Raw genomic sequence first — 27,248 nt, 5'->3', positions numbered from 1 at the left:
TAATACAAAATGGAATCGTCAAATAGCCCTTTTCACGGTTAATGTTTCTCATTTGCATTACAATGTTATCCAACGTGGATGCGAGGCAATTTCGGGCTAAAACGACAAAATAGCCCAAAATTGCCTCTCACACATGCTAGATTTCATTGTAAAATGAGCAGAGTTAACCGTGAAAAGGGCTATTGGCTAGCCTTTTCCACGCATCAACATGGAGGAGGCAGAGCGAGGAAAGGGCGTTGCTAAAAATTATATTCCATTCAAGTAAACAATAGAAATCCTTTCTTGCTTCCCGTTCCTACAAAGTTATGACGATGGTCGCAAACCCCTCGTGAAAACATTCCACCAGAGAGACAAAATGGTAATAAATTAAATGCCGCCATGCCTCACAAACGTTTGAATTTGACTTCTCAAACATTAATAATTCATCAAGCCAAAACAAAGCAAATCACTACCGTGAAGGAGGTTTAGAAATGTGATCTTAATTATCATAAAATTTTGTGAGCTTTTGCTTCGATTTCTCCAAAAATTATCAATAGTTTGAGAAGCTATATCAAACACTCGAAAGAGTGTTTCCTCCTATTTCCAAACACCTCGAAGTTGGTTAAAAAAAACACTCGGCTGCGCCTCGTTTTTCCGACCTACTTCTCGGTGTTTGGAAATCGGAGGAAACACTCTTCCTTGTGTTTGATCTATTACTAAAAATGTTCGTGCTTTAGTTACACGTCCAAAGTCTCAGTCAATTCAAGTATAGAAACTCTCTTTACAGGCCTTTCCTCCTCTTTCTTCTTCGCCTGTAGGGAACTCGCATCCATTCTGTGATCTACCTCCATTTCACCATCGCCATTACGACTCCGTGATCGCAGCTGATCGTTGTTTCTATCTAATCCCACTTTCTCTTCAGAATTGTCAACCTGCTGCCTGTTTGCTTGAATTTGTCTTTCACCTGGTTTACGGCTTACAAAGGGGTCTTCCTCATGACGTACCACCTTAGATTTTCCCTGTTGCGCTGCTTCCCGCGTTGGCGCCAAATCAGCGCCGTCTTCACTTTCTCCTTCGCTCTCCTCCTTTATGCTAATCTTGGATATTTCTCTCCTTTTGCCAAAGGCTCCTCCAAAGGCGTTCTCGCCATCGAGAGAATCTTCGCTTTTTCTCAAATTGTCGAAAGGAAGTGTAGCTAGTCCCCCATCAGTTTCATCTTCAAGGAGGAATTTCCTGTAACCTTCCTCTAGGCTTCCACTACGCTTAAGTGACAGCTCTTGTCTTTTAGCTTCGCTGAACGCTGAAGCCGCCAGAGTGGTTCTGCGAGGAATAGCAGCTCTCTCTTTGGAGCGCCTTCTCACGGACTGCGAGTGCTTTAAGGAGTATTTCCTGGCAATATTTTGAACCTTAGACAGACGCTTTTCGAAGTCGATTTTCCTCTCTTCCATGTGCAGCTTGGTGTGCTTCCACAGTTCCTGTCCTGATACACTTGTCAATCGATTTCTGCGTCTTACGGTGATTTTTGGTGACTTAAGTTCCCCATCTGTGGTCTGTGTTGAGACAAACATTGGAGAAAAAATGTAAGTACTATAGAGCGGTTTTCAATTGAGTGTCGAAAGTCATTTCGTGTTTACTTTGGTTTTGCATCGCTACGCTCTGTGATTGATTGACAAAACTCGCGCCACTTTCTCAATGGGAATCCAAACCAAAACCAATCGTGTTTTCGCCGCACGCGTTTTCCCGCGCTTGGCGCCAGTTACATGTATTTGCTTCGAATTCTGATCGGCTCGTTGTGTTGTTTACATCTGTTGCGATTGGCCAGAGTAATTACTTTGGTTTTGGTTTTATGACACTCAATTCGAAACCGCTCTATAGAAGTTATGACTAACACGGATCCAAGCATTTTTGGGTGGAGGGGTCCAAACACCTTTCACTCAGAAAAAGCTCTGGGTTTACTGTCAGGTTGGTGTTATTACTGGAAAGAATTTTGCGTTTCAAAATTGGTTCGGTCTCACAACACCTCGTTGTAGAAGGTGGCAACCTCAGTCGGTTCAAAAAAGCCCTTAACCCTTTAACTCCTACTTTTCTTATAAAAGTACCTGTCAAGAAAGTTCACCTTGGGTAATTATATATCGCCTTCATCTTCTGAAAGTTAGCTGAATTTTTTATTTACAAACGTTCTTTAGTAATTACAGTAGCTGTTTGTTGCGTTATTTTTGAAAGTTTTTGCAGTAGGGGAAAAGAAAAATCCCGCGACGAGTTGTATGCAAATTTGTCTCAACCGGACTCTACCGCGATTGTGCCCCAGTTGGCATAGTTGATTTAAGGACGGCGCCTACCAATAAGGAAGTATTTTTGCGCAGTTGATGACTATGCGGGGAATGCAGATCTTAACAAGGGCTGTTGAAATCCAAAAAGAAAATTGGGGGTAACCACGCATTTTTAAGAGATAATGAAGCAACAACTATTCTAAAAAAACAGTAAAATGCAAACCAATGTATGGCGTTTTTTTTCCAAATTGAAGCTTTATTGTCTCTGAAAAATGCATAGTTACCCCCAATTTTCTTTTTGGATACCAAAAGCACTTGCTAAGTTCTGCTTTCTCCGAATAGTTTTAAACCGCGCAAAAATATCCCTGTATTAGTAGGCACCACCCACAGGAAACCCGAGTATCTCGAGATACGCAGAACGTATACGTGCAGAAACAAAAATAGGCACCGTCCTTAATCACTTTTCGAGCAGCACGTTACCTGTTCGGTGTCAAATGTGTCTGAGGTGTCTGCTGGGTCCATCTGCGGAGGAAGCTTCACTGAATGAAATCCCTGATTCCCGCTAATCAGACCCAGCTTGGATTTCGCAGACCTTCGTGTGGCACTGCGAGGATTAATTCGGCAGCTTTCTGGTGTCTCCATTTGAATTTCTTCTTTGTCTTCTTCAGTGGGGGTGTCATCAACTGGCTTAACCAAAACCTCAACTTTCTCTTCCTCCTCTTCGGCTTCCACTGGAAATGCTTGTGGACTGGGATTAAAAAAGAACAATGCGAGATCAGTGTATTTTTATGGTGCATTCTTTTGGAACAATTATGGCTTTTTTTATTCCGGTTCTGGAAATAACCAGTCTCCTACGAAGCCGTTATTTATTTTTATTTATTTATTTGAATCAATGTTTATACAGTAAAGCATAGCTAGTTTAAATGGAGCCCTGATACAACACACAAATCTAACAAAATTTACAGGCAACATAAATGTACTAAACATAATATTAACTAATATTAAACCTAAAACTTTATTAAATGAACGAAATTCCTTCCATTCTCAGCAAACCGTTTTCAGTTCATTATTCTGCTATCGAGGGCAGAATGATCGGAATACTTCTCAGTTCATTCCAAACAAGGTATTGGTCCCTCAAAAACAGGAATATCCTCTATTCAGAAACTCAAGATACATTTTGTAATAACAACAACCGATTAAAAACAACTTACGTTTTAGCGAAGCAACGTAACGTAAAGTATTTTGCTTCTAGAAATAACCAGGATAGCAGCAACGACAACACGGTCATCCCCAGCATAATCTGGAATGAATAAATATTATACTAAGACCAGTTATAGTCCACCATTAAATTCTCTCCAAATCTGATTGATTTAAATTGATCACGTGACGCGATAGTGTTCATCTGCAGATCAAGACTGTAATTCACGTTAGGTCAGCGGTCGTATTAATTAGTATTTTAGGGCATGCGCAGTTACTAGTTAGTCGATCGAGGACTATGCGATTGGATCCGTCCGTCGGAAATACCGGCCCGAATGGATAGAACGCACCCGGGGAAAAAACCTCGCTTTTATTTTCCAACTTCGTTGACAAATGCTGATTTCATTCCATATTTATATCCTGTTTGTAAATTCGTCTATTTTGTAGCTTGTGAACGGGCTCCCAAGTGGGGTATGGGGCGAAGACAAAATCTTTCTCACCCCCATACCGCGCTCCGCTCGCCAGGCTCGCCAATTTTTCTTTTCGCACTATACCCCACTTGGAAGCCTGCTCACAGGTTACCTATTTTATTCCACCTTTCAGACAATCTCGTACCCTCAGGAGTCCTCAGGCTCTTTGACCAGCGGCTGGTCGTCAGGAGAGACTCTGGGGAACTCGAAAAAATTAAAGTTTTTGATTGGCTGCCCCGTAGACGGCTTGCATTGTTTTACCGCAGAAATCCCGCGGTAATAAAATTCCAGTTCCCCAGAGTCTCTCCCGGCGCCCACCCGCTGACCAAAAAGCCTGACTACTCTAGGAACGAGATTGCCTTTCACCTAAAGGTTAAACTGCACTAGGCCCGTAGCAAGACCAAAAATAGATTTTTCTTGACGTTTTAAATCTGTTCAAAACTGTTTCTTGAAAATCTCTCAGTTTTTCACCGTTCATCGAGATTCCAAATACTTTGAATTTGAAACTTTTTACCGAGGAAAGCGCATTGGCTGCCTCTTGCTTAGTCCCTGTAAGGCTTTCTCCCAGGCCCTCAAGATCAATTTGTTTCGGTGACGTAACCGAGGAAAAACCTCGCTTTTTCACTCGGACCACGTGACCCGAAAAGCATTGACCGAGATAAAAGACAGAGAGAGGCATAGGAATTCTACGTTGGTTATAGGCTAGCTGTTAAGCTGTAAATTCGAAATGCCAAAAAAGTCATTAGGCCACACTGGGAAGGGGCCTGAGAAACAAGAAAAAGGAAGCAAAGTGTTGGCGTTTAACAGCGCACATACCACAAGGTGTTCATAGGGGTTGACGGTCTCCAGGCCAAATCTTGTCAACACAGCATTACCATCCGTGCTGATACAGCTCAAAGTGGACTCGTATTCACAATTTAAACGAACATTCTGCAACAAGATTTTTGTGATGGCCGCATAGCCGTAAAACTGCGGGTTGATGTAGAATAACAAATTATACCTGAAAGGTAAAAGAAGGATCTCAAGATACATTGTCAGAGGAGGGGAAGAGGATTATTGGATTCCAGCGTTTTGATTGGCTAAGCGGCCATGGGATATCAACCATTACACCATACACGAGAAAAAGCGGCTATTAAATCCGGTGTCTTGTGCCGGGCTGTTCATTCAGAACGAAATCAGCGAGATCTAGCAACATTTCTTGGTTGTTTTTCTAATGAAACAGTTATTCCACTCCTGCTGGTTGGATATGGGATGATTATAGCCAACTCGGCAGCTATCTATCATGTCATATCCAACGTACGTTCGTAGTATAGCTGTTAAATATTTACGGAGTGACACAAAGTTATGAAAGCAGTAGCCTCAGATAAACACCATGCATTCAGATCACGGACATCTTTATAACAAACAGTTTGCTTGTTCTTGGAGACCCCTGAAAATAGCTGGAAAGGGCAGTTCTTCATGTATTTTACATTACCACAATGCACGAAATGTCCAGCCAAACACGGTATTCTCCCGCGCAAAAAAAAAAAAAAAAATCACTTGTATTGAACGTGTTGCATTTAAACCGGACACATTTACTTCCAAATGAGTAGTTATCTAGTAGATGACCTCCTATTTTCAAAAAATAAAAAGAGAGCCTTTTGACTTTATCCTTGGGATTTAAACTCGCCCATCTGGTGACGATTTAGTACTTCAAATATGCCGATGAATTAACCTTAGGTCAAAAAAATACAAATGACCGACAACTTTTGTAATGAGCTCTACAAGAGATAGATCTGAAAGGACTGAGAATGCAATAAAAACAATTTTATTATAGAAATAATTATCACTAATTTGTTGCTCTAAACATGAAAAAACAAAACAGAAAAAACTTACACGATAGGCATTTGAGGCCTGGGCACTAAAAAGCCCCCCGCAAAGCCACCAATGGCGGACACCATTGGGCAAATGCGATGAGCGATCTGCGGCTGCGCACAAATGACCATCATGTAGACCGCGATCCAAGTTTGGTTTAAAACAAGTGAAATGACTGTCACCAACACCAACTTCCACAAGTCGTATGACGTCATCACCTAAAGGGGAAGAGTTGCGTTCAAGTTGAGCTAATTCTTTGTCTTATAGAGCGGTTTTGAATTAGTTGGCACGAAACGGATCAATGCCGAAAACTAAAGAAATTACACTAAGCAGTCATTACAAACGTAAACAGCACTATGAACCAATCAGAACAAGAAAACATCAAGCGCGGGAAACCGAGTCACTTTTAAGTTTTGTTTGATTTCTGATCGGCTCAAAAAGTGATGTGAGTTTTTACTTTGACCAATCACAGAGCGTAGTAAAGCCGGCACAAACGGCGCAGCAAACGCGAAAATTCTTTCGAGCCTCAATCGAAAACCGCGCTAAAACCGGTTTAACCAGGTTAGGTATGGCCTTACCCGTTTACTTGCGAGGTGACGTAGGCTATTCAGTTTGAGTTCACATGAAAAGAATTAAGTGTAGTTTTTTTTTTTTTTTTCATTCACGCTCTACGCAAGCATAGTAATGACCGAGTTTGTTAAAAAAGTCCACGTTCTCCTGACAGAAGTCAAAGGTTTACCCTTCCAATTTTTAGTTGCCGAGATGCTCTACTCTACAGGAGACTCGTGGGGTCTAGACCATTAAGGACGGTGCCTGCTGATACAAAAGTATTTTTGTGCGGTTTATGACTATGGGGGAAAAGCAGATTTTAGCAAGGCCTATTGGAATCCGAAAAGATATTGGGGGTAACCAGGTATTTTTCAGAGATAATTCAGCAACAATATTTCTAAAAAGCCCAAAAATATAAAGCAATGTATGTCAGTTTTTGAAAAATGCATGGTTACCCCCAATTTTCTTTTTGGATACCAAGAGCACTTGCTAAGTTCTACTTTCTCCGCATAGTTTTAAACCGCGCAAAAATATCTCTGTATTAGTGAGCAGTTCCCATAGGAAACCCGGGTATCTCGAGATGCGCAGAACGTATGCGCAGTAACAAAAGTAGGCACCGTCCTTAAACTAGGTTCTTGTGACAAACATCCTGCATACTGTTAGGATTTGAGTGTAGACAAATGGCATATTCTTAATCTGTTCATTGAAAATCAATTTTCGTCCTCACACGAGTTAAAGAAAAGTACAGGATGTAACAGCAAAAGACCGCATCACCCAGCGACAATTTATCAAGCTTTCAAACTAAATAACGCATATCCGGAATTTCCAGTATTCTCATGTAAATGGTACAGGTACACTTTAATGAACCTACCATGAAGTAGGACATGACTGAACACAGTATGACTGGTAACACACACATTGCAGTTGTTCGTACAAATGTTTGAATGACATTCTCATGTGACCGACCACACCCATCCGCGCGCTCAAGATGAAATATCTACAAACAAAAGTAAAGCAATTGAAACTACAACCTCATTATCACAAAAAGGAATACACGTTCGTTTCATTTATTCGCATTCGTATTAATTGCATACACAGTCTGTGAATGAAATCCTAAAGTGTGACCATTCAAATGAAAGCTACTGAGCAGTTCTTTCCTGTGGTGCTGTTTATTAAATATGCTGTACAAGGTGATTCTAACGTTTGAGTCTGTGGATGAAATCCTAAAGTGTGACCATTCAAATGAAAGCTACTGAGCAGTTTTTTCCTGTGGTGCTGTTTATTATGCTGTACAAGGTGATTCTAACGTTTGAGTCTTTGGATGAAATCCTAAAGTGTGACCAATCAAATGAAAGCTACTGAGCAGTAATTTCCTTAGACTTCTGAGACTGTGGATCAAATCATTTAAATGTGATTATGTAACTTAACAGCTTAAGTCAGTAATGGTCCTATACAGTCACTGTGATAACATTTTACATGCTGTACAAGATAGTAATAACTTTTTGCCTCTAAATTAAAGCTGTTGAGCCGTTGGTCTATCGAAATTTTACTAAATAAAGTTCGAAATGTCTTATATTTTACTTCGGCCACTTGTTCTAGGTAGTGAACGGCTTTAGTACTCACGTTCAAAGCTTTATTGAGGTGCGCCATTAAGACAGAGCTCAGGAACAACGGACTGGCACAACAGTAAACACAGTAAGCTGACATCAGTAAAATTCCATCCCTCTCCTCCGCTTGCCAATAAACAGTTCCTAAAAATCGTATTCATTCAGACTTAACAAACTATCAGATGAACAACATTTTACATACATTCAAAGGTTGAAGTATCAGTGGAGGGGTGGGCGGGTGGGTGGGTGAGATTAAGGTATCAGTGGAGGGGTTGGGGTGGGTGAGATTGAAGTATCAGTGAAGGGGGTGAGGGTGGGGAAGATCGAAGTATCAGTGAAGGGGGTGGGAATGGGGAAGATTGAAGTATCAGTGGAGGAGTTGGAGGTGGGGAAGATTGAAATGGGGGAGGGGAGAGTGGGGAAGATCGAAGTATTAGTAAAGGGGGCGGGGGTGGGGAAGATTGAAGTTTCGATGGAGGGGTGGGGGCGGAGAAGATTGAAATGGGGAAGGGGAGAGTGGGGAAGATCGAAGTATTAGTGAAGGGGGTGGGGGTGGGGAATGAGGAAGATTGAAGTATCAGTGGAGGGGGATGGGGGTGGGGAAATTGAAGTGTCAGTAGAGGGGATGGGGGAGATTGAGATATCAGTGGAGGGGGTGGGGGTGGGGGAGATTGAAGTGTCAGTGGAGGGGATGGTTAGCGACTTTGGAGAAACGATGACCGAGAATTGTCATTAAAAGTTCACGTGCATTAGTCTCATTTGAAATCAGTACTGTTAACTCAGGAAAAAATATTCTCCCCCAGAAAAGCAGGTGATAAAATATCAATTGAACTTACCAACTATTATTCCGAATGTGAAAAATATCAGCGGGAAATACAAGAGTTGTCCGATTGTTTGCTTCTCAGCGGTTCTGCCCTCCAGTACAAAGATTCTGTTGAATGGCCCGGCTCCGTCGATTCTAGCAATGACAAGACAGAATGGAAGATTAACTTGTCTCTCGCAAGTACTGACTCATTGAGTCGTCATCATCATCGTCATCATCATCATCATCATCATCATCATCATCATCATCATCATCATCATCATCATCATCACCATTATCATTCCGGTTTAAACTACTTGATCTCCAATTTTTATTTCTTTTTCAGAAAATATAACATGAGTAGTGGCTTGTTTGCCCCGCAAATAGCTACAGCTAATCTAGGCGGAGCAAGACGAACACAAAAAAAAGACAAGTAGAAACTACTAAGACACTACATTACATGGTAATACAGATTTAAGGTATTTCACAATAATGTTTCAATACTAAAAGAAGAACCCTTAATTTATAAGTATAATAATTTAAAGTAAAAAAACAAGTGGAAAAAAGTGTGCCCAACAAGAATAATTATTTAGCTAGTCCAACGTTTTTAATTGTGATAGGTATCACAATCGACAGTGTGCCGGCAATGACGAGCTACCTGGCTCCCTCAAGCTACTTACTGTTCCTTGGCGCGCTTTTAATGTGCAATAAGTGGGATTCTTTTCCACACAAAGCCTCCCTTCACTCGCCATTCAAAACAAACTTACAACGTCGTCATGGTCTCCATGGAAACAGTTTTCCTGGCGTTTTCCTGTGACGTCATGATGGCTTCCTGGACTGCCTGTGGCTCGCCACTTGTTTGGTAATAATCCAGAATTGCGCGCCGAGCTTCACGACAGTTCAACAAATCCATGATGGTGTCTGTGTTCAAAGTGAAAAGATATTGAGTCACACCTCTGAAATAACTAAAGGCGGCTTGGCACATCAAATTTAAGATTGCAGAAAAGTGTTGGCGAACTCCATGAAGTCGATAAACTCGTGTTTCACACGAAATACCCTTCAATAAACCTCCGCTATTGCTTAAGTCCGAGTTTGACGGCAATATTTTTTTTTCTTTTATCAAGCGTTTGAAGTAAACAACACCTGTTTAACCAATCTCACACGTCAAATGCAAATGCGAGTTAATTAACAATCATCCTGCGAAATCGCGCGGAATATCGCCTGATACTTGGCTGAGGAGGCCGTACGGCGAGTTGGCTAAAATCAGAGGATATTCCGCACGATTGAGTAGGATAATTGTTTTATTATTCAACACATTGATAACAAGGCAAAGTTTTATTTCAGAAAAGCTGGAGACGATCTTATGTTGCCACTTTTCTCCCCGCTACCGAAATTACGTATATCGCAGGATATATGTTGACTACGGACGACGAATATTGAGTGCACCACAACCATATTTGGGCAGTGTTACAACATATTGAATAATAACTCTAGATAGTTGTTGGAAACGTTTGTGCGATTGGAGATCAGTTCTGTCTGTCGCTGACAGTTTGGCAACATGTCTGCCAACTGCTGTTACCACATTCACCGCACACGAGTTTGCAAAAATTTAATTTGTCGTGTAAAGGCGCCTTCGAACACATAGAACTGAACTTGTCTTAGTTCAAACAAGACAAGTAATTCGAAAACTTATAAATGAAAGGGCTCAACATGGTGACAGGCCTAACATGAGTTCCTATGTCCACAGGATTGTATTTGCAAAGATCTCTGCTAGGTATAAGAAAGGTTCAGGTCATCGGCTCTCATGCGCAGTCCTCCACAAGCTCTAATGCTCGGCAACTCCCGTGTAATCTTTTCGACTAACGTATGCTCTGAGAGTTCTAATCTCGTTCTCTTGAACCTACAATGAACCTTCAACTCTTGTCGATTCTTATGCGCTCTCCCGCTTACATGTGAGCAGTCAAACTCTTGGAGACTGTTTGTTCTCGTGTGAACTCAGTCAGCGACGTATCAAAAGCTGACGTAGCAAATTCCAGTTAGTCTTCATTTTTAAGCCTATCTGACAAAAGAATCATGGCAATCTATGTGGTATTACAACTAATGAGCTCCTTTTTGTTTTTACCTGCGGGGTTTTTGGCGTCAATTTTTGGCGCCTCTTCACTCAATTGGTATTCTTCGGTAGCTGCGCGCGCATACGCTTTGATGAATAACTCTGGTGCCATGGAGGGCTCACCATAGTATGCCACCTAAAGATGAATAACCAGAGACGTCATAATAGTAACCATGACAACAACAACAACAACAAAAGAAGGAAAATCTACAAAGATTAAAAGGAATAGTTCACGCTATAGTTATTTAGTATTTCTGTGTACAGAATGATTTGTACAATTGTCTAAATTCAGTGATTTCTGTAGCTAGGGGGAATCCAGTGGCTAGCACAGCAGAATTTCGACCGATTAAAAGTTCACAAGAAGTTACCTTACTTCATACTTCCCCACCAGGGTAACCTATAAATTGCAGGCGATAACCCTGTAATGGACCGGTATCCCATCCAGGGGGAAGTAGTAATACTTCAGGGCCCCGGCTGGTCGAAAACGATCAACGCTAATCCCCGATTAAAAGTTAACAGAAGTTTTCGATTCGTTCGTTAAAATGTTTTTAAAAGCTAATTTCAAGCTAATGGTAAAGAAAAGTCTAATATGTTAAAACTGGGAGACAAAAATCTTTTGGACCTGGTCACTTTTTGCTGCGTATCCTGTGATGGACTGGCATGCCATCTTGGTCCCGGTTGTTCGAAAGCCGATTAACGCTAATCCCCGATTAAAAATTAACCGAGGTTTTCATCTCGCTTATTTTAAATGTTTTTAAGAGCTAATTTTAAGCTAACGGTAAAGAAAAGTCTATAAGTCAAAACTAAAGGATAAAAATCTTTTGGAAGAATCTTTATTGATTAGTCATTAAACTTGAATCAAAGTTTATGTTAACCCAGGATTAGCTTAACCGGGCTTTGAACAACTGGGCCCTGGAGGTAAAACTCTTAATCACTTCATGTTGGGTTTCTTGTGGGGTAGTAATACTCCTAGTTACTTCATGCCGGGTATACTGCGATAGACTAGTATCCTTTCCAGGTTCATGCTGCAATAGCTTTCGAGCTTTGTCCCTCTTGGCTACCTGTGTACGGCTCTAGTACGACTTTAACTTTAACCGTATTTGACTTTAGTGAAAGTTAGCTTACCTGGCCATCACACAGGAAAAGAATCTTGTGAAAGAGATGGAAGATTTCCAGTCTGGGCTGATGAATGGTGAGGATAACAAGCCTGCCTGATTCGGCGACAAGATTGAGATGGTTTAACATCTCGAGAGAAGAAGATGCGTCCAGACCTAGGAATACAATTATTAATCATAAAAGAAAATTACGACCATGCTACAGCGCCACACGGATGGGAACATAACCACTCGAGGATGACGCAAATTGTGCCACCGGTACAACTAATGCGTTGCTTGAAATGGAAAAGTTATGTAGAACATAATTTGAGAGTAGTATTCTGTTGAATTTCCGCAAGACAGACTGTTCAGTACTGAACATGAAGCTACACGAATCGCTGCTTAAGGTCCTGTCACTTGAGGATACCTATGTTGACGTGTCTACCCTGATCTCTAAACTGTTGCAATATTCATAACTTATAACCACAAACCGCCAGTGTATATCATATACATATATATGTATTTATTCATTTATTTATTTATTCATTCATTCATTCATTTATTTATTTATTTATTTATTTATTTATTTATTTATTTATTTATTTATTTATCTATCTCATAAAGTAATCACTTCATTCTCTTAGTATATTCTACTCCCTTATTTCTTTTAGTGTCTCTTAAATATATCGTATATCTTCTTCTTGTCTTACTCTGCCAGCTTTGATTTGCTTTCGCTACCCGCGGTCCAGTGTATTTAGTAAAAGAAGTGGCATTTCTCTGTATTTATAAATTTAATGTACATTTGATGATGAAATAATAACAATAATAATAATAATAATAATAATAATAATAATAATAATAATGATAATAAAGGAATCTCGCAATGAGTTAGTACTGTTATTTTTCTTTCATCTAAGCTCCATACGTTTGTACCAAAGTCCTAACTGTAACCTGCTGCAGAGTGGCTTGTGGGTTAGAATACTGCCATACACATTGAAATGTATGAACGCCTACCTGAAGTGGGTTCATCCAGGAAAAGGACTGACGGCATGTTTATCAGCTGAAGAGCGACGCACAGGCGGCGTTTCTGCAAAAAATAACGATAGTGATGAGATTCCAGTGACAACAGGGCTTATAAACGCGGCAAGTATCCTAGCTATGCTGACAAAGGCACCAAATAAATGCGTTTTCGTTTGAAAACCCATACTGTTTTATGGTTTTTCGACTATCGTCCACACTAAAACGCACGAAAACGCCGATGAAAATGAAGACTTTCGAAAACGGTTTTAAAAGTGGAGACTTTTGAAAACGCATCGTTTTGAAAACGCTTCGTTGCTAGTGTGGACAGGCGAAAATGGTGGCGTTAAAAAGCGACAAATACCATAGGTTCCAGTCCAAATCGAGGCATCTATTGAAGATAGCGGATGGTCTTGTGATGTTAACACATGCGCAATCCCAGGTCTCAGTCGTTTTCATCGTTTTCGAGCAAGTTTGTGGGGATAGGTGAAAACGATGCGAAAACGCTAGTGTGGCCAGAGTAATTACTTTGGTTTTGGTCTTACGACACTCAATTGAAAACCACTCTAACATTAACTCAACTTACTTGACCTCCACTCAGACCCGGGCCCACTGATCCTCCAATGACCGTGTCAGCCATCTGTGTGAGACCAGTCTGGAACCAAGAGAGATTTGAAGTTGGTGAGTTCGTGGGATTTGTGTTCGGAGACAAAGGAGTAAAGTTTTCTCTTTTTGTAGGAGCCCATTAAAAGTTTTGGGCTGAAAATAGCAAACACACATAAGTTACCTCAGCGATAATTTGTTCAACTCGCTCGTATTTCTCCGAGGCGCTGGTTTCCTTAGGCAGTCTCATGTGAGCAGCGAAGAAGAGATTCTGTCTAACGGTAAGCTCTTCATAGTAAGGTACAGCAAGCTGCAATACATAACCGACCTTTCGAGCGTACCAATCCTGTACTCGGCCCAGGCTCACTCCATTGATGTACACCTGACCCTGAATACATAGATGACAGAAGTTTATAAAACAAGTAAATAATAATGATAATCATGATGATGATAATATTAGGGGCTGTTTACATGGGGGGAGGAAGATCCTAGAGGGCGGATCATCCTAGCGCAATATGTTTTCTCTATTCAGTTCACATGCAAAAAGTTGTACTTGGCCCTAGCGCTAGGATCTTCCTAGAGATAGGAAGATAATAATAATAATAATAATAATAATAATAATAATAATAATAATAATAATAATAATAATAATAATAATAATAATAATAATAATAATAATAATTAATATTTGTATGGCGCAAATTAGCATGTGTATATGATCAAATGCACTAGGAAGATCCTAGCACCATGTAAACTACTTTCGCTCGGAAGATCCTAGTACTAGGGACAAAAAGAACAAACATGGCGGCAGCCTGGCGTTCAGCTGCTCAAGGCTGACGGCTATTCTTCTTTTCCTTGTTCACTTGGTATCCACTTCGGCCGAAATTTCTGCATGTAAAGCAAACGAAAAGTTTTTCCGCCCTCTCGGATCTTCCTGGTGCTAGAATCTTCCTCCCTCCATGTAAACAGCTCCTTAATTACCCTTTTTTCGAGATTCTTAATGAACGATATGTTTCGCGCCCGGAATAAATACATTTGTCAGGCGTAAATAAATCAAACATTTCCTTCCAAGTCAACATTGAAATCTTCTGAAAATTAATCAAACGGGTCCCTAGACTATACACTATGTAAATTGAAAACGCAAGGATAAGAAAAGCTAACAGATATAGGTAAGTGAATATGAATATATGAAACACATATATTTTCAGATTCATTTATTCATCCTTGACGGGATTATTACAAACTCACAATATGTCCACCTCCCAGTTGGTTTGATAGCTCAGTTGGTAGCGCACTGCACCGGCATCGCAGAGGTCATGGGTTCGAATCCCGTTCAAGCCTGAATTTTTTTTCAGGTTTTCTTTTCGCAACTGCTTAAGTTGCGTACATAACTAAGAGGGTCTCCCTTCCATTTAGACATGAGTAAGAATATATTAGGCTGATTTAGCAACAGAACGGGAACGTCAGTTGACATCGGCGTACGCATCAAGAATACCCATAAGATAGTCGAAATAGACTCGCGTCCAGACTATTCCGCGCGCTCTCGCGTCCTCGAATGACGTTCCCCCTTCTGTTGCTAAATCAGCCTATTATCTGACACAAACCTCGATATAACCACGGCGGCGCCTTCCTGTTAACAAATCAAGCAGTGTCGTCTTTCCACAACCCGACGGACCCATGATCGCGACCAGTTCTCCAGTGTTGAAATACGCCGAAACACCTTTTAGGATCTGCTTTGTCGATGGACCGTCATCCATCTCGGGATAATCCGTAGTACCCTTAGAGACTGGGACGACGCAACTGAACGATCCGCTATCTCCATTACCATGGTTACCTCGTAGGAGGGTTAAATCACTTCCGGCACGTGACCCCACACCCGAATTTCCGTTCATGCTTGAGTGCGGTTGTCGTTCTTGGCACGAATTGACTGAATCTGCGTCCATGTTGGTATCAAATTGGAGTTTACAAGGCAGAGGCCAGTCTGGGTCCACTTCGTCTTCTTGCAAATCACTACTAGAATCTTCATCAAAAGTAATTTCTCCACTATGGACTGAGCTGATTTTGCTGTCTCTGTCCGCTTTCACCAAGCTCCCATTTTCCTCACGCTCAATTTCTGAAAGAAAGAAAGAAAGAAAGAGAGAAAGAAAGAAAGAAAGATAGAAAGAAAGAAAAAAAAAAAAATAAATAAATAAAATAAAATAATCAAAAAAACCTTTTTTAAAATTAGCGGAGCGACCTTTGGAGGGGGTAGGGTATTACTGGAAAGGAATTTTGTGTCTTTCAAAATAAGCTGGGCTTGGCAGACAAAACAGCTTAAAGAGGAAGTGTCATGGCGTTTTTGACCTCTTTTGTTAAAAATGATGAAAAAAGACCTTCACTTCGCTACAAAATAATTCTAGAACAACAAAAGGAAAGAAATCAGCTCAATTCTTGAAAGGAACAACTCGTGATTTGTTCAAGCGCATTTTGGAAACAAAAATAAGAGAACTTGAAAAACGTTAGACAAACACTTTTTAAGGTTCAATCCATTCCGACCTACTCTGTCTCTGGCCAGAGGCACTAATCGACAGTTTTATTGCACTGGGGTGATTTTATTTTATAACAAAACCAGACAATTTTAATTAATTAATTTTAATTTTACTTTTAATTAATTTTCATTTCATTTTAATTTACAGACAATCATTTTTCGGTTTTGTAATGGCATCAAATTCACGTGATTCTTCCCTTTTAAGGCAGCTGCTAACAGCCTAAAACAGATAAGCCTAAAAGTAAATAGGCTCACAACCCCAAGATCTAAGATTTGAGGGCTTTTTGTTTTTCTTTTGGAGAATATGATGCTTTAACCTTGACAAGAGCTTAAATTTGGATTATAGGGCGTTACGTTTCTGACGCTATATTCGTCGAGGACATACGGAAATTAGGCATCAGAAGAATTATCCGTCTGAAAATAATACTGCGTCTGAACCACAAATTAGGGAGCTTTAGCAATGACAATGGCGACGGCAACGACAACACATGAAAACACTTCGGAACCTCGCCAAAGATTTCCATTTCAGTGTGGACGCTTATCATTTACCCAAAACCAAACTATCGGCGAGACCTCTCGACATTTCAGCAAACGGGTCCGCGAGTATTTAAATTCGGACTACAATTCTCATATTTTCAAGCATTTAACGGATTCGGAGTCGTGCAGTAAATCTCTGTTCCGTGCAGTAGACTCTGCTCCCATCAATTTCCAACTTTAAGATCAAAGACCTTCATATTTCATAACTACAAACGATCACCCGGACGGCTTCATGTGTGACAAACGAAAGCTTAATTTCAATGTGTAATTCCTGTTTCACATTGTACTGAATATCTTCAACTTCTTCTTCGTTGACTAATTGTTAAAGACAGTGGGGAATGAAGATTGGGGAGAAGCCTTTCAGTTGGTACTCACCATGCTTGGCTCTCTTCTTCTTCTTGGCTAAATCCACTGTATAAGTCAACGACAGACAGGCAAGACTAACAGCCTCATCCGACTTGCACAATGGGAGCTGTAGAACAGACCAACACAAAATACAAAATCAACTGTAGGTTACCATGTTAAGGTTTACCGTTACCGTATACCTTTAGAGGCGTCTGGCGCCCAAGTTGTAGCGCGTCCAGTTTAATCTGTAGATACCTAAATCCCTATGTTAAATTAAAGCTTATAGAGCTGGCTATCAAAGTATACCAAGAATTTTGAAACAAAAATAAAGTGTCGAATTTTTCACGACCTCTTTGCCTCTAAATGCAAGCGTCCGAATCACCTTTTGAAAGCTACAAGTCAAAGCAAATTTTGTTTTTCGCTAATTTAATTTGCTCCTCAGTTTCCGGACCCAAAGCGCTAAAAAAAACGTGTCTGCGTTTTGTCATATTCAATCGTAGTGAAAAGTTACAGAACATTTTCGGAATAGGATTAAAAAATGTGGAGTGATCGTACAAAAATCGTTCTCGGAGAAAAAAATATTTCGAAAGAAAAAATTCGCAGACACGTTTTTGTTGTTTATATGCTAAACTAGCTAGTCTGTCCAAATTTGAAGGAAAACGAACAAATTCCCTTTGAGTTTTAGCTCTTTACAGTGTCTCCTCTAAGAGAAACAAATTGATTCGAGAAAACAAAGCTAAGAGTGTAGACCATAGGAAAATGCCGTCGAATTTTTTTTTACAATAACAAAGAAAAAGTACGAGAATTGCCTTTAAATTCCGTTGCCCTGAAAGTGCGGCGTATTTGACAGTTATTATAAAATACATTTTCTGCCGTATCTTATTTCTACTGGCCTATTTTTCTGTTACTGTGGTAATACAAGCGCTAGTAGGTATGATACTGACGTTGTTACCCTCCCCCCCCACCAATTATTGCTGGGGGAGGGGGGGGTAACAGTGACTGATCCAGATTGTAGATTTTCCTTTAAGGTGGGCACGTAGAGTAAATGGGAGAGAGGGGAGGGCAGAAGTGAAAAGTTATCAAAACGTATGTAAAATATTTTGGCCTTTGGGTCATATTTTTGTTTGTACAAAAATGGGGGAGGGGTGGGACTGGGCAATCTTTTCTACTCCCCTAGATGTCCCACTGGGACAGAAGCCCATTTGTTTGGGTGGGGGGGGGGGGGCTTACATAAGTGGTATAATCTCTCGCAGAGACATTGTTTTAAAGAAGCCAAACACTAAGACAGCAACCTGTATGTATCAAAAATATATATACAGCTGTAAGTGTAAGGTTCTTTCATACCTCCTTTCTTGCTTGAGAAGTTTCACTGTCATTTAAATAAATTTCCTGTCTCTTTGTCAAGTGACCGTAATAATACACAAAGGTTCCTTTCAATCCAATACAAAGTACAGTGATCACCAATGACAAGACAGTAACAACCACTTTAACAACTTTGTTCCAAACTTGGGCTGCATCCACAAAGACTATTTCATCAGGGCATGTGGGATTGCAGTGAGCGCCAATGCAGCTGTCAATTAACTTGTGTGCTTTGTGGCCTGATTTGACCCATGAAGATAGGAAATCTTGAATGCTGGTTTTATTACCATCTCCTTTTGTGATTGTTGTCGAAGCCCAAGTTCCACTCTTAATTTCATGACTACAGAGGAAAGAAAACAAAGAATAGTCTAAGAATTTCAAGGAGTTAAACATTGCTGGTGGTTGTCAAGATCAAGATGTTGCAATTTTCCCAGGGGGGGGGAGGATGGTTCTCACATGGCTCACTGTGTAATTAAAGTGGAGTGGGTATGGAATGTTTCAGGAGTATACATTTTTTTGAGCTGTTTTTAATTCCCTTTTTGGTTGGGACTAGTCTTCAATATAGGTGCTTTCCATTTGCCAGAAGCTGGTTGGCCAGGGCGAGGCTACCATCAAATACATGTTTGGTTTTACAACAGAGTTCAGTGATAAGGTAATTTGACCACCATAAAGAGATTTGAGTGCGGACGTTTCGAGCATCAGCCGTTTGTCATATTTCATTCTGAGAAAGGGCTAACACTCAAAATGACGGCACTCGAATCTTTTTATGTTGGCCAAATTACCTTATCAGCTCTGCTGTTAAAACCAAACGTTCAATTCCACTCCCCACCAACACAGCCCCACAGTTTCCTTATACAGCTGCCTGTCATCTCTCCTGGTTGCTACGCTACCAGCATCTGGGAGTGGCGAGAGGCAGCCGTTACCAGGTAGCTGCATTTGCAGGCCATATCCAGGTCTGTCAGTTCATAGAAGGATAATGCACCAATTTCAAGGACTGAGTTTTGAACTGCAAAGGACTGCAAAGCATCAGCCATTGATTCACTGGTTCATCTCAATGCTGCAGATACAGTTTAATACAGATGCATTTCGAAGACATAACTTGGGTAAGACATTGGTTCTTACCTCGTTCGATCCGCTCTTTTCTTTAATTTGTTGCTTCAAAAACACTATTTACGTTAAAAGAATGCGTTATCACTTTACCGACTTACGAGGCAAACAAAACCGGATTACATTTCTCCTAAACGTATCTTCCTCTTGTTCGTTCGTTCGTTCGTTCGTTCGTTCGTTCGTCCGTCCGTCCGTCCGTCCGTCCGTCCGTCCGTCTGTCCGTCTGCCTGTGCCGATTTCGTTCTGTTGTTTCGGGACTTGGGTGCCTTTGCAACGCAAAAGACCGGCCATAAGTTCAAATAACTCACTTCTTTCGCATCAATTTGGAGTGAGTGGTTATCTTGAAACAAAAACAAACAACAAATAAACGCTGTCTTGCTTGATCTCATTAGCAAACACTATCCGAATAGCCAGTTGGTTATTGAACCGTGGAACGGAAGCCAAGCAGTCGCTTTGGTTGGTTCGGCATTGTCTCTGGAAAGTATTTGGCATTTAAAAAGCAAGCAATTCCTTTCGTTGTCAGCCAGTTATACAAGAATGACTCACTTGTTACTTTACAGACGTTGAATAGCAGGAGTTTCATCGAGACATTACCGATAGATTTCCTAGAAGAACAAAAGTTAAAGCAGTATTCTTGAAAAACTTTTCATTGCCTTCAATCTTTCAACGTATGTGCGTGACATTCGCTTGAATGATAAGATTTGCATTCGTTCTGGAAAGTATTTGGCGTTTAATTAAAAAGAAATCGATTCCATTCATTACCAGCCCAAATTTTAAAAATAGATTTTGCAGAGCAAAGGGTCATTTAGATAGAATTAAATGTTTACTATAAATTCTTTGAATCATAGTTTTTGTGACGCTTTATTGCGTCCATTGTGTCTCATTCTTTTGAATGAATACGACTTCGAGGCGCGTATTAAATGGTTTATGTTTTCTTGAGGAAAATTAAAAGCTTCGTAGAAAATATGCGGCTATTTTCGACGCTAAAGTGAGAGAAAGAGAGCCAAAACTTGAGCCAAGAAGACGTGATGTAATTTGCAAATCACTCTCACGGAACGAATAATAAGCACCAGGAAACAATGAGTTGTCGATTTCTTTATGTACGCAAGCAAAAACGCAGTTTCTTTGCATACGTTATTTCTCGAATGCGAAACACAAATCAGCGAAAAAAAATACTGGACAATGTTTTTCAATCGAATTGCAGTTCACACGCAAAAATTCGGACAAGTCCGAGTAAAATCGAAAAACGGCCTAAAATTTTACATAGGTCGGTTATGCTCTCAGTCCTGCCTTTAAGTTAGTCAAACATATTGCAGGTGAGGAGAGAAGTTTAAGGCTAAATAAAGAAATTAGCTCCAGTTTTCCCTGCAATGGACAAAATGTTGAACCACTTCTTTATCATCTCACATCTTTTTAATCAGATCCTTTCCAAAGTTAAACTCCGAAGTAGGTAACTCTATAAAGAAAACATTTCTCTAAGGTGGACCTCTCTCTTAAGTGGACATCTTGCTAAGGTGCACACATCCTAAGGTAGAAAATTCTCTAACCTTTACAAACATCTCAAATGCTAAAATGCAGACACTACGACCATATGTGGACAGCTAATGTCTCTAAGATGGATACCTTTTTGAGGTGGGCACCTCACTTCAAGGCTGACTCCTCTCTAACGCCTAGTTGAAACGTCGAATATAAGTCGGACGAATTTAATTCGAATTGACTTCGTCTGTAAGTAAGACCGATACTAGAGATTCGATTTAGACGACGGATTTAATTCAACCGACTTGAATAACATAGGATGCTGGAACTTGGTGTGGACAACCTACGACGATTCCAGATTTAAGAAAACGACGAATCGATATTACGTTAATGTATTTTCAAATTTATCTATTTAATTCGATGCGTCTGAACTTCGACGTCTGAACTCACACGCATGTCAGACGTTTCATCCGTCTGACGGATAAAACATCTGGACAAATTTAATTCCACGAACCGATTCATACGTCGCTTTACCGACGAATTTAATTTCTTTTATTAACTTCGTCTGCATTACATTCGACTGAAATGCGACGTATGAACTACTCAACTGGGCCTAACGTGCACTCTGCCCTTGGACAGACACAGTATCACATGGGCATCACTTCTCTCAGTAAGATGGACACCTGTTAAACTATATAACACCTCTCTAGGGTGGACACCTCACCCCTCCAAGATAGACGACTCTGTTCACTTTCAAAGACGGTCACAGGGATGTCCATTCCAGAGGGGTACAGCTTCATGTTAATCTTACCTGAATTTTCCTGTAGCTCGAGTAACTTCCACCAAAGGATTTAGAACGCCGCCTTTGTCCCACAGGCTTGAGGTGCTAAGGTATGTGTGTTGAAAACAGGCCGGTACAAAAAAGCTTGCATTAGCTCCTCGTCTCTCGGGAAGTTCAAGCGACTCGTTCATGGCTCCGCCATACATGCTAACAACAGAAATATAATCTGCCACGTTATCTTCGACAGTCTTTCCTTCATTTTCCAGTCTTTTAAGTACATCTGCGAACATGTAAATATCGTACAGGCTGAATACGAACGCCACTGGTTTATCAGAGGGGAAGTAAGCGCGTGACATCAAACACGGTGCGGACAGACAACAAGAGTAACCATAGGACAAGTCAGTGCAAGCACGAGAAGATATCTTTGCTAATTTATGAAATTCTGGGTTCACTCTTGATTTAAACCCATCTTGAAAATTGATAAACCATGCTGAGTCGATGATGAACAAGAGCTTGGCTTTGGATTGAGCGGAGAAATTGTTTGACAACCATTCGGCGTGATTTAAGACGCCGATGCCACCGGCGCTACTGCCCGAAACCACAACTTCTTCCGCGAAACTTAGATTAGATTTCAAATCTGCAAACACCGATCGAAAAATTGTTTGACCTCTAAAAATAAAGTTGTCCGCGGAGGAATCATCCCTAAAATCAAATGTTCTGTTTAGACTCGCTGATTCTCCAAGCCATAGGTCACTACTGCAATAGGGCACAAGAACATGGAAGTAATCGTGAAATGTAGGGTTCTCACTTGCCGAAGAAGACAATAGATCTCTCCCAGTCACTCTATCAGGAAGTGTCTTCGATGACATTAAAACTGTCGAATTCTTGTTCTTGTATCTCCTGTTGCAATCCGCTTTTGACGTACAAAGTCCGCCACTTTCGAAGAAAATGATCCACTTTGTGGGTGAACGCTCGCCATCGTAATCAGTGTAAAATACAGCACGTGAATTGTCATTACAAATCGCTCCTGTATCGGTTATTTCAATTTTTCGCAACTCATTCGATGATCTTGTTTCGCGCACAAACTGAAGAACGAGAAGAAGAATGCCTCCGAGAAGCAGATATTTCGAGGGCATTTCTAACCGCGGGACCGTTCAGATTACAGTGATCGCATTATTTGTGTTGTGGCATGAGACTGTTTACGCGCGGGTCGTGACACTGGAATCTGACACGTCTAGTCTTGACAGTAGGCTCCGTAAAATCTGGATGGGTTGACAGTGGCATGAAAACTATGGGGAAGTATTCATTTCGGTCAAGAGTTTCGGCAGTGATCTTTTCCGGTCCTTTTGGTATTCAGTTCACAAAACTACCACTTAATTACTTTAAACTTACTTATTTCAAATCCAGAGTAGACCGATCTTTGCGCGAATTGCTTGCTTTTATAATTGCAGACGGTTTTCTAGATTTTTTTTGCTAGCCGCGGGGGTTGCATCAAAACCAAGTGAGATAATTAAGCCGAAAGTGTCTGTAACTGAGACGGTTACTTCAAGAAACCGAAATCTATTTTTTCCTTTTCATGGATTTTGTCCTAAATGGACAGAAAAGGAAGGAAATAAAATGAAGTGGACCGATTGGCAACGGATCAGAACGGATGAGGGAAAGAAAGCAGATTCAAAACTACCAGACCAAGTAATAACAAGTTTGTGAGAAAATTTGCATGTTGTCAATAAATCGATCCTGAATGGATATTTTGGAATGGGTGAGTATTATCCATTTATACCGAATTATACTGCACACGGCAGAAAGCGAAAAAACTTTCAGCGAAACGGTCTCTAAATCATTGAGTGACCGACATTCTTTCAATAATTTTTCATGTAAATTCTCTGTCCTTTTTCTTTGGGAACATGCCAAAGAGTGACAGCCACGTACAGTTTTACCTTTCATCTGCGAGAGCTTGCGGTTTTGTTGGGGTTTGGAGCGGACGCGATCCTCTGCGATTCTCCATCCACTAGCGTCCGGTTCTTCCCCACAGAACATCAAGCAACTTCATGACTTTGTAAACAATATTGTCACGCAAGATCTGTGTTTGAGTCACGCAACCAATTTTAAACTATGCAAACAACTTGAAGGGGCCTAGAATAGATTCTATGAAGAAAGAAGAAACGAGACTTATTACGATTTGTAAATAATTTTCTAGAAGATTGTTATAACATTATCCTGTCACCAAAAGCAATTTTTGCCGGAAAATGTGATCTGCCTACGTTGTCTGGAATGAGAGGAATTTTTGATCCGTGACAAGGTGGAGTTTCCTCCGTTTTATTTTAATTTACCGTCTGTCTTCCCCACTTATTTTCTTGTATAATCACTTGAAAAACATTGATAAGATCAGATATTTGAAATTGAGCTACAGGAAGCGCGCCAGACAACATTTTCTGTAACTAAATCCTAATGCTCTCTAAATATGATTTTTTGCATAAACAGTCGACTCACGATAACTCGAACCCTCGCTAAGTCGAAGCAATTTTCCTTTCCCTTCAGGTCATCTTCTATATAATTTTACCCTCGATAACTCGAACTCCCGTTAACTCGAATTTTTTTCAATTTCCCTGGAAGGTTAATGTTCTAGTTATCGGGAGTCGACTGTAAGTATTTTTTTCTCAGTAATCTTAGTTCTTATAATAGTCATTGGCAGGTATTCAACACATTATAACACTGCCCAAATATGGTCATGGTGCACTGAAAATTGGTATTCTGTAATTAGCATATATTACATATGTTGGGAAGAATAATGGAAAAATAAAGATCCTGCTTTTCTACAATAAAAGTGTATTTTGTAATCAATGTGTTGAACAATAAAAACAATAAAACAATCAGTCCCTGCTCAATATTGCGGAATATCTCCTAATTTGAGCTATTTCCTGCAACTCGACCTCCGGCCTCGTCGGCTAAGTATCAGGCGATATTCCGCGCGATTTCGCATGATAATTCTTAAGTATTGATATTTGTATAATATACATGAGTAATTTTTACTGATATATCTAGGCTTTGCCTTTTTTTTTTCTTTGTACTTTTATTTTTATATTTTATTCAGCACGTACGCATTTTGAACGAGCTTTTAGCTCATTGGACGTTATACGTGGGTTAATAGACGATTGATGGATTGATTGATTGATTGATTGATTGATTGATTGATTGATTGATTGATTGATTGAGATCTCCACAAACGTACCTTTACTTTATTTACTAGAATGAATGAATGAATGAACAAACTTTGTTTACCCACGGAATTTACATCAGTAACAGAAGACTACTGCTTTACTGAAAAGCCGTGTGAAAGGTAATACAAGTTATTCAATGGTGAAAGTAGACTGATAGACCATATACAGCGAGGTTTTTTATTTGTTTTTTGTTGTCGTTTTTTGTTTTTTAAAGCAGACGGAGAGAGTGGGAGCAGTTCTAATATGATATGAGATGGTGTTCTGTATCTTTGCCCCAATAAAAGAAAAACTGCTGCTTTTAACAAATTCAGTGTTATATTTGGAGAGAAGTCTACTTTCACTCTCTCGTAGCGCATAACCACTGTTGCTTTTTTCAAAAAGATTGATGAGATAACCTGGAGCTTTGTTGTTCACAACTTTGCACATAACGATTGCTAAATGTTTTTTCCTGGTAATTTCCAGGCCGTCCCATCTTAATTCCTTCTAATATCAGCAGACCTTACATCGTAACCCTTTCGGGTTATAATTCTGGCCGCTCGATTTTGGAGTTTTTGGAGTGTCGCCTTTAGAGGTTTATTTAAATTACCCCATACTACGTCACAGTAATCAACGAGGGGTTTAATAAGCGTGTAGTAAATTGTTAAAAGTGTGTCTTGGGGAACATACTGAGGAGCCTGTTTTAACGCAGCTAGTCCTGAAGAGACACGTTTGCAAAGGCTGTCAACATGCTCCTCCCATACTAGACGTTGATCAAATACAACCCCAAGGGACTTAGTGGACTGAACTCTGGTTATAGGTTGCTCAACAATTTTCACGGGATCTATCGCGAAGATTCCAAGATTAGATAGGTTATAATCAGAGGAAAAATACGTGTACTCCGTTTTAAGAACATTTAAGCTAAGCTGATTAGCTAGTAACTTCCCGGTGAGGGCGCGCCGTAGATTTATGAGAATTTGTGATGGTAGTGTCATCTGCAAACATACGAGCTGTCGCATACTTTAAACACGCGGGAACATCATTAATATAAATATAACATCATTTGCAAACTATTGTACACTTTTACTAACCCTTTCACTACCAAAATCATTTCTAATGATGCATCCCTAACGTTCTGCTAATTACAGTGTATCACTCCCACAGTCTGTGGGGATAACATCGCACAGAGTGGGTGTGATCACACAACTTGCATAAGGGCGCGGCTATTCAAAGGGCACACTATCCTCTCAATCACTATCATAAAGAGCGAGACAATTTATACTTTCTGGCTGTCTTAGCACTTCAAATCAACTGTCCACCCAGCCCTAGCTTCGCGAGGTTTTGCGAGTCACGTATTTCTAGTATAAATAAAGAAATAACAACAAGAGGAAAGAAATCAACTCAATTCTTGAAAGGAACAACTCGTGATCGACAACAACAACAACTCGTTTCTAGCACATTTTGGAAACAAAAATGGGAGAACTTGAAACTTACGTTAGCCTAACATTTTTCAAGTTCAGTGCATACCGGCCTACTCTGTCTCTGGCAAGAGGCACTAATCGACAGTTTTATTGCACTGGGGCGATAATTTATAACAAAACTAAACAATTAATTTTTTTGGTTCTGTTGACAGACAGACAGACATTCGTGGGTTTTGAAATGACATCAAATTCGCGTGATACTTCTTCCGTTTACGCCCTTCTCTAGCCTGTGCGCAGCATGTAATCTTTTATGGCCGGAAAAGACTGCCACGCCTGCAAGCTTGTTTCCTATCGAGCTATCTTATATAACTTTTGCAGTACATCATATGCATATCAGGAGCCCACCCGAATACATGCAACAGAATCGAAAAGGACACTGGAATACATATAGTTACTCTCTTTGAGATAAAAAAACAAACAAACAAACATATTTTAGTTATCAAAGACAGGTTTTGTCCTGGTCGCCTTCGGAGTTTTTCTCGTGTTGCTTTTTTTTTCGCGGTGGGTTGAGTAGATCTCTTTGCTGCAAGCCCTTCACACAAGACTAATTTTTACTGAAGATTTTTAGACTGCGATTTTTTAGTCACTATTTTAGTGCACCTTTCTCAAATTCACTGACAAAGATATTCTTATGTAGTGTGTGCATCACTGCCTGGAGTATGTACAAGGTCACTTATTCCAAAGCCAACAAAAATAAATAAATGAATATCGGGAAAATATCACCAAATAAATGAAAACTAGTCACACCTTTGAGATTTAATGATTTATGTCAATCATATTCTTGAAAAACCAAAATTAAAAAGGTTTCAGTACAAAGTCTCTGTGCACGTGCATGTGATTGGGAACGTATTCCCGAAGACTTACGAAGATCTCTGCGCCCGATCCGAGA

At 40.2% G+C, this 27,248-nt stretch overlaps 1 protein-coding gene across 1 annotated transcript; it reads right to left on the bottom strand.

Annotated features, from left to right (window-relative positions):
* Window positions 1–290: 290 nt before the first annotated feature.
* LOC146455113 (uncharacterized) lies at window positions 291–23,087 on the bottom strand. The gene is made up of 18 exons (XM_085094775.1): window positions 21,715–23,087; window positions 18,306–18,660; window positions 16,992–17,088; window positions 15,157–15,665; window positions 13,737–13,940; window positions 13,536–13,604; window positions 12,947–13,019; window positions 11,964–12,109; window positions 10,851–10,974; window positions 9,496–9,649; window positions 8,763–8,884; window positions 7,943–8,070; window positions 7,191–7,316; window positions 5,792–5,988; window positions 4,733–4,916; window positions 3,461–3,549; window positions 2,730–2,997; window positions 291–1,529 (listed from the first exon to the last, which is right to left on the bottom strand). Exons 1-18 carry the CDS (start codon window positions 22,818–22,820, stop codon window positions 717–719), a joined length of 4,764 nt encoding a protein of 1,587 aa, XP_084950901.1. The 5' UTR covers window positions 22,821–23,087; the 3' UTR covers window positions 291–716.
* Window positions 23,088–27,248: the final 4,161 nt, after the last annotated feature.

This window comes from Pavona decussata, unplaced genomic scaffold, assembly GCF_977016875.1.
Source record: "Pavona decussata unplaced genomic scaffold, jaPavDecu1.1 SCAFFOLD_286, whole genome shotgun sequence".
Taxonomy (NCBI): Eukaryota; Metazoa; Cnidaria; class Anthozoa; order Scleractinia; family Agariciidae; genus Pavona; species Pavona decussata.
Note: the sequence above shows the minus strand (reverse complement) of the source record. Positions and strands in the feature narration are given on the sequence as shown.

What these genes read in the sequence shown, in the direction of transcription:
- LOC146455113 (XM_085094775.1), bottom strand. Translation starts at nt 22,820, where the DNA reads ATGCCCTCGAAATATCTGCTTCTCGGAGGCATTCTTCTTCTCGTTCTT. An exon ending in TGACGCCAAAAACCCCGCAG is followed by an intron (nt 9,650 to 10,850) that starts GTAAAAACAAAA and finishes CTTTGAACACAG; the next exon opens with ACACCATCATGGATTTGTTG. An exon ending in ACACATTTGACACCGAACAG is followed by an intron (nt 1,530 to 2,729) that starts GTAACGTGCTGC and finishes GTCTCAACACAG; the next exon opens with ACCACAGATGGGGAACTTAA.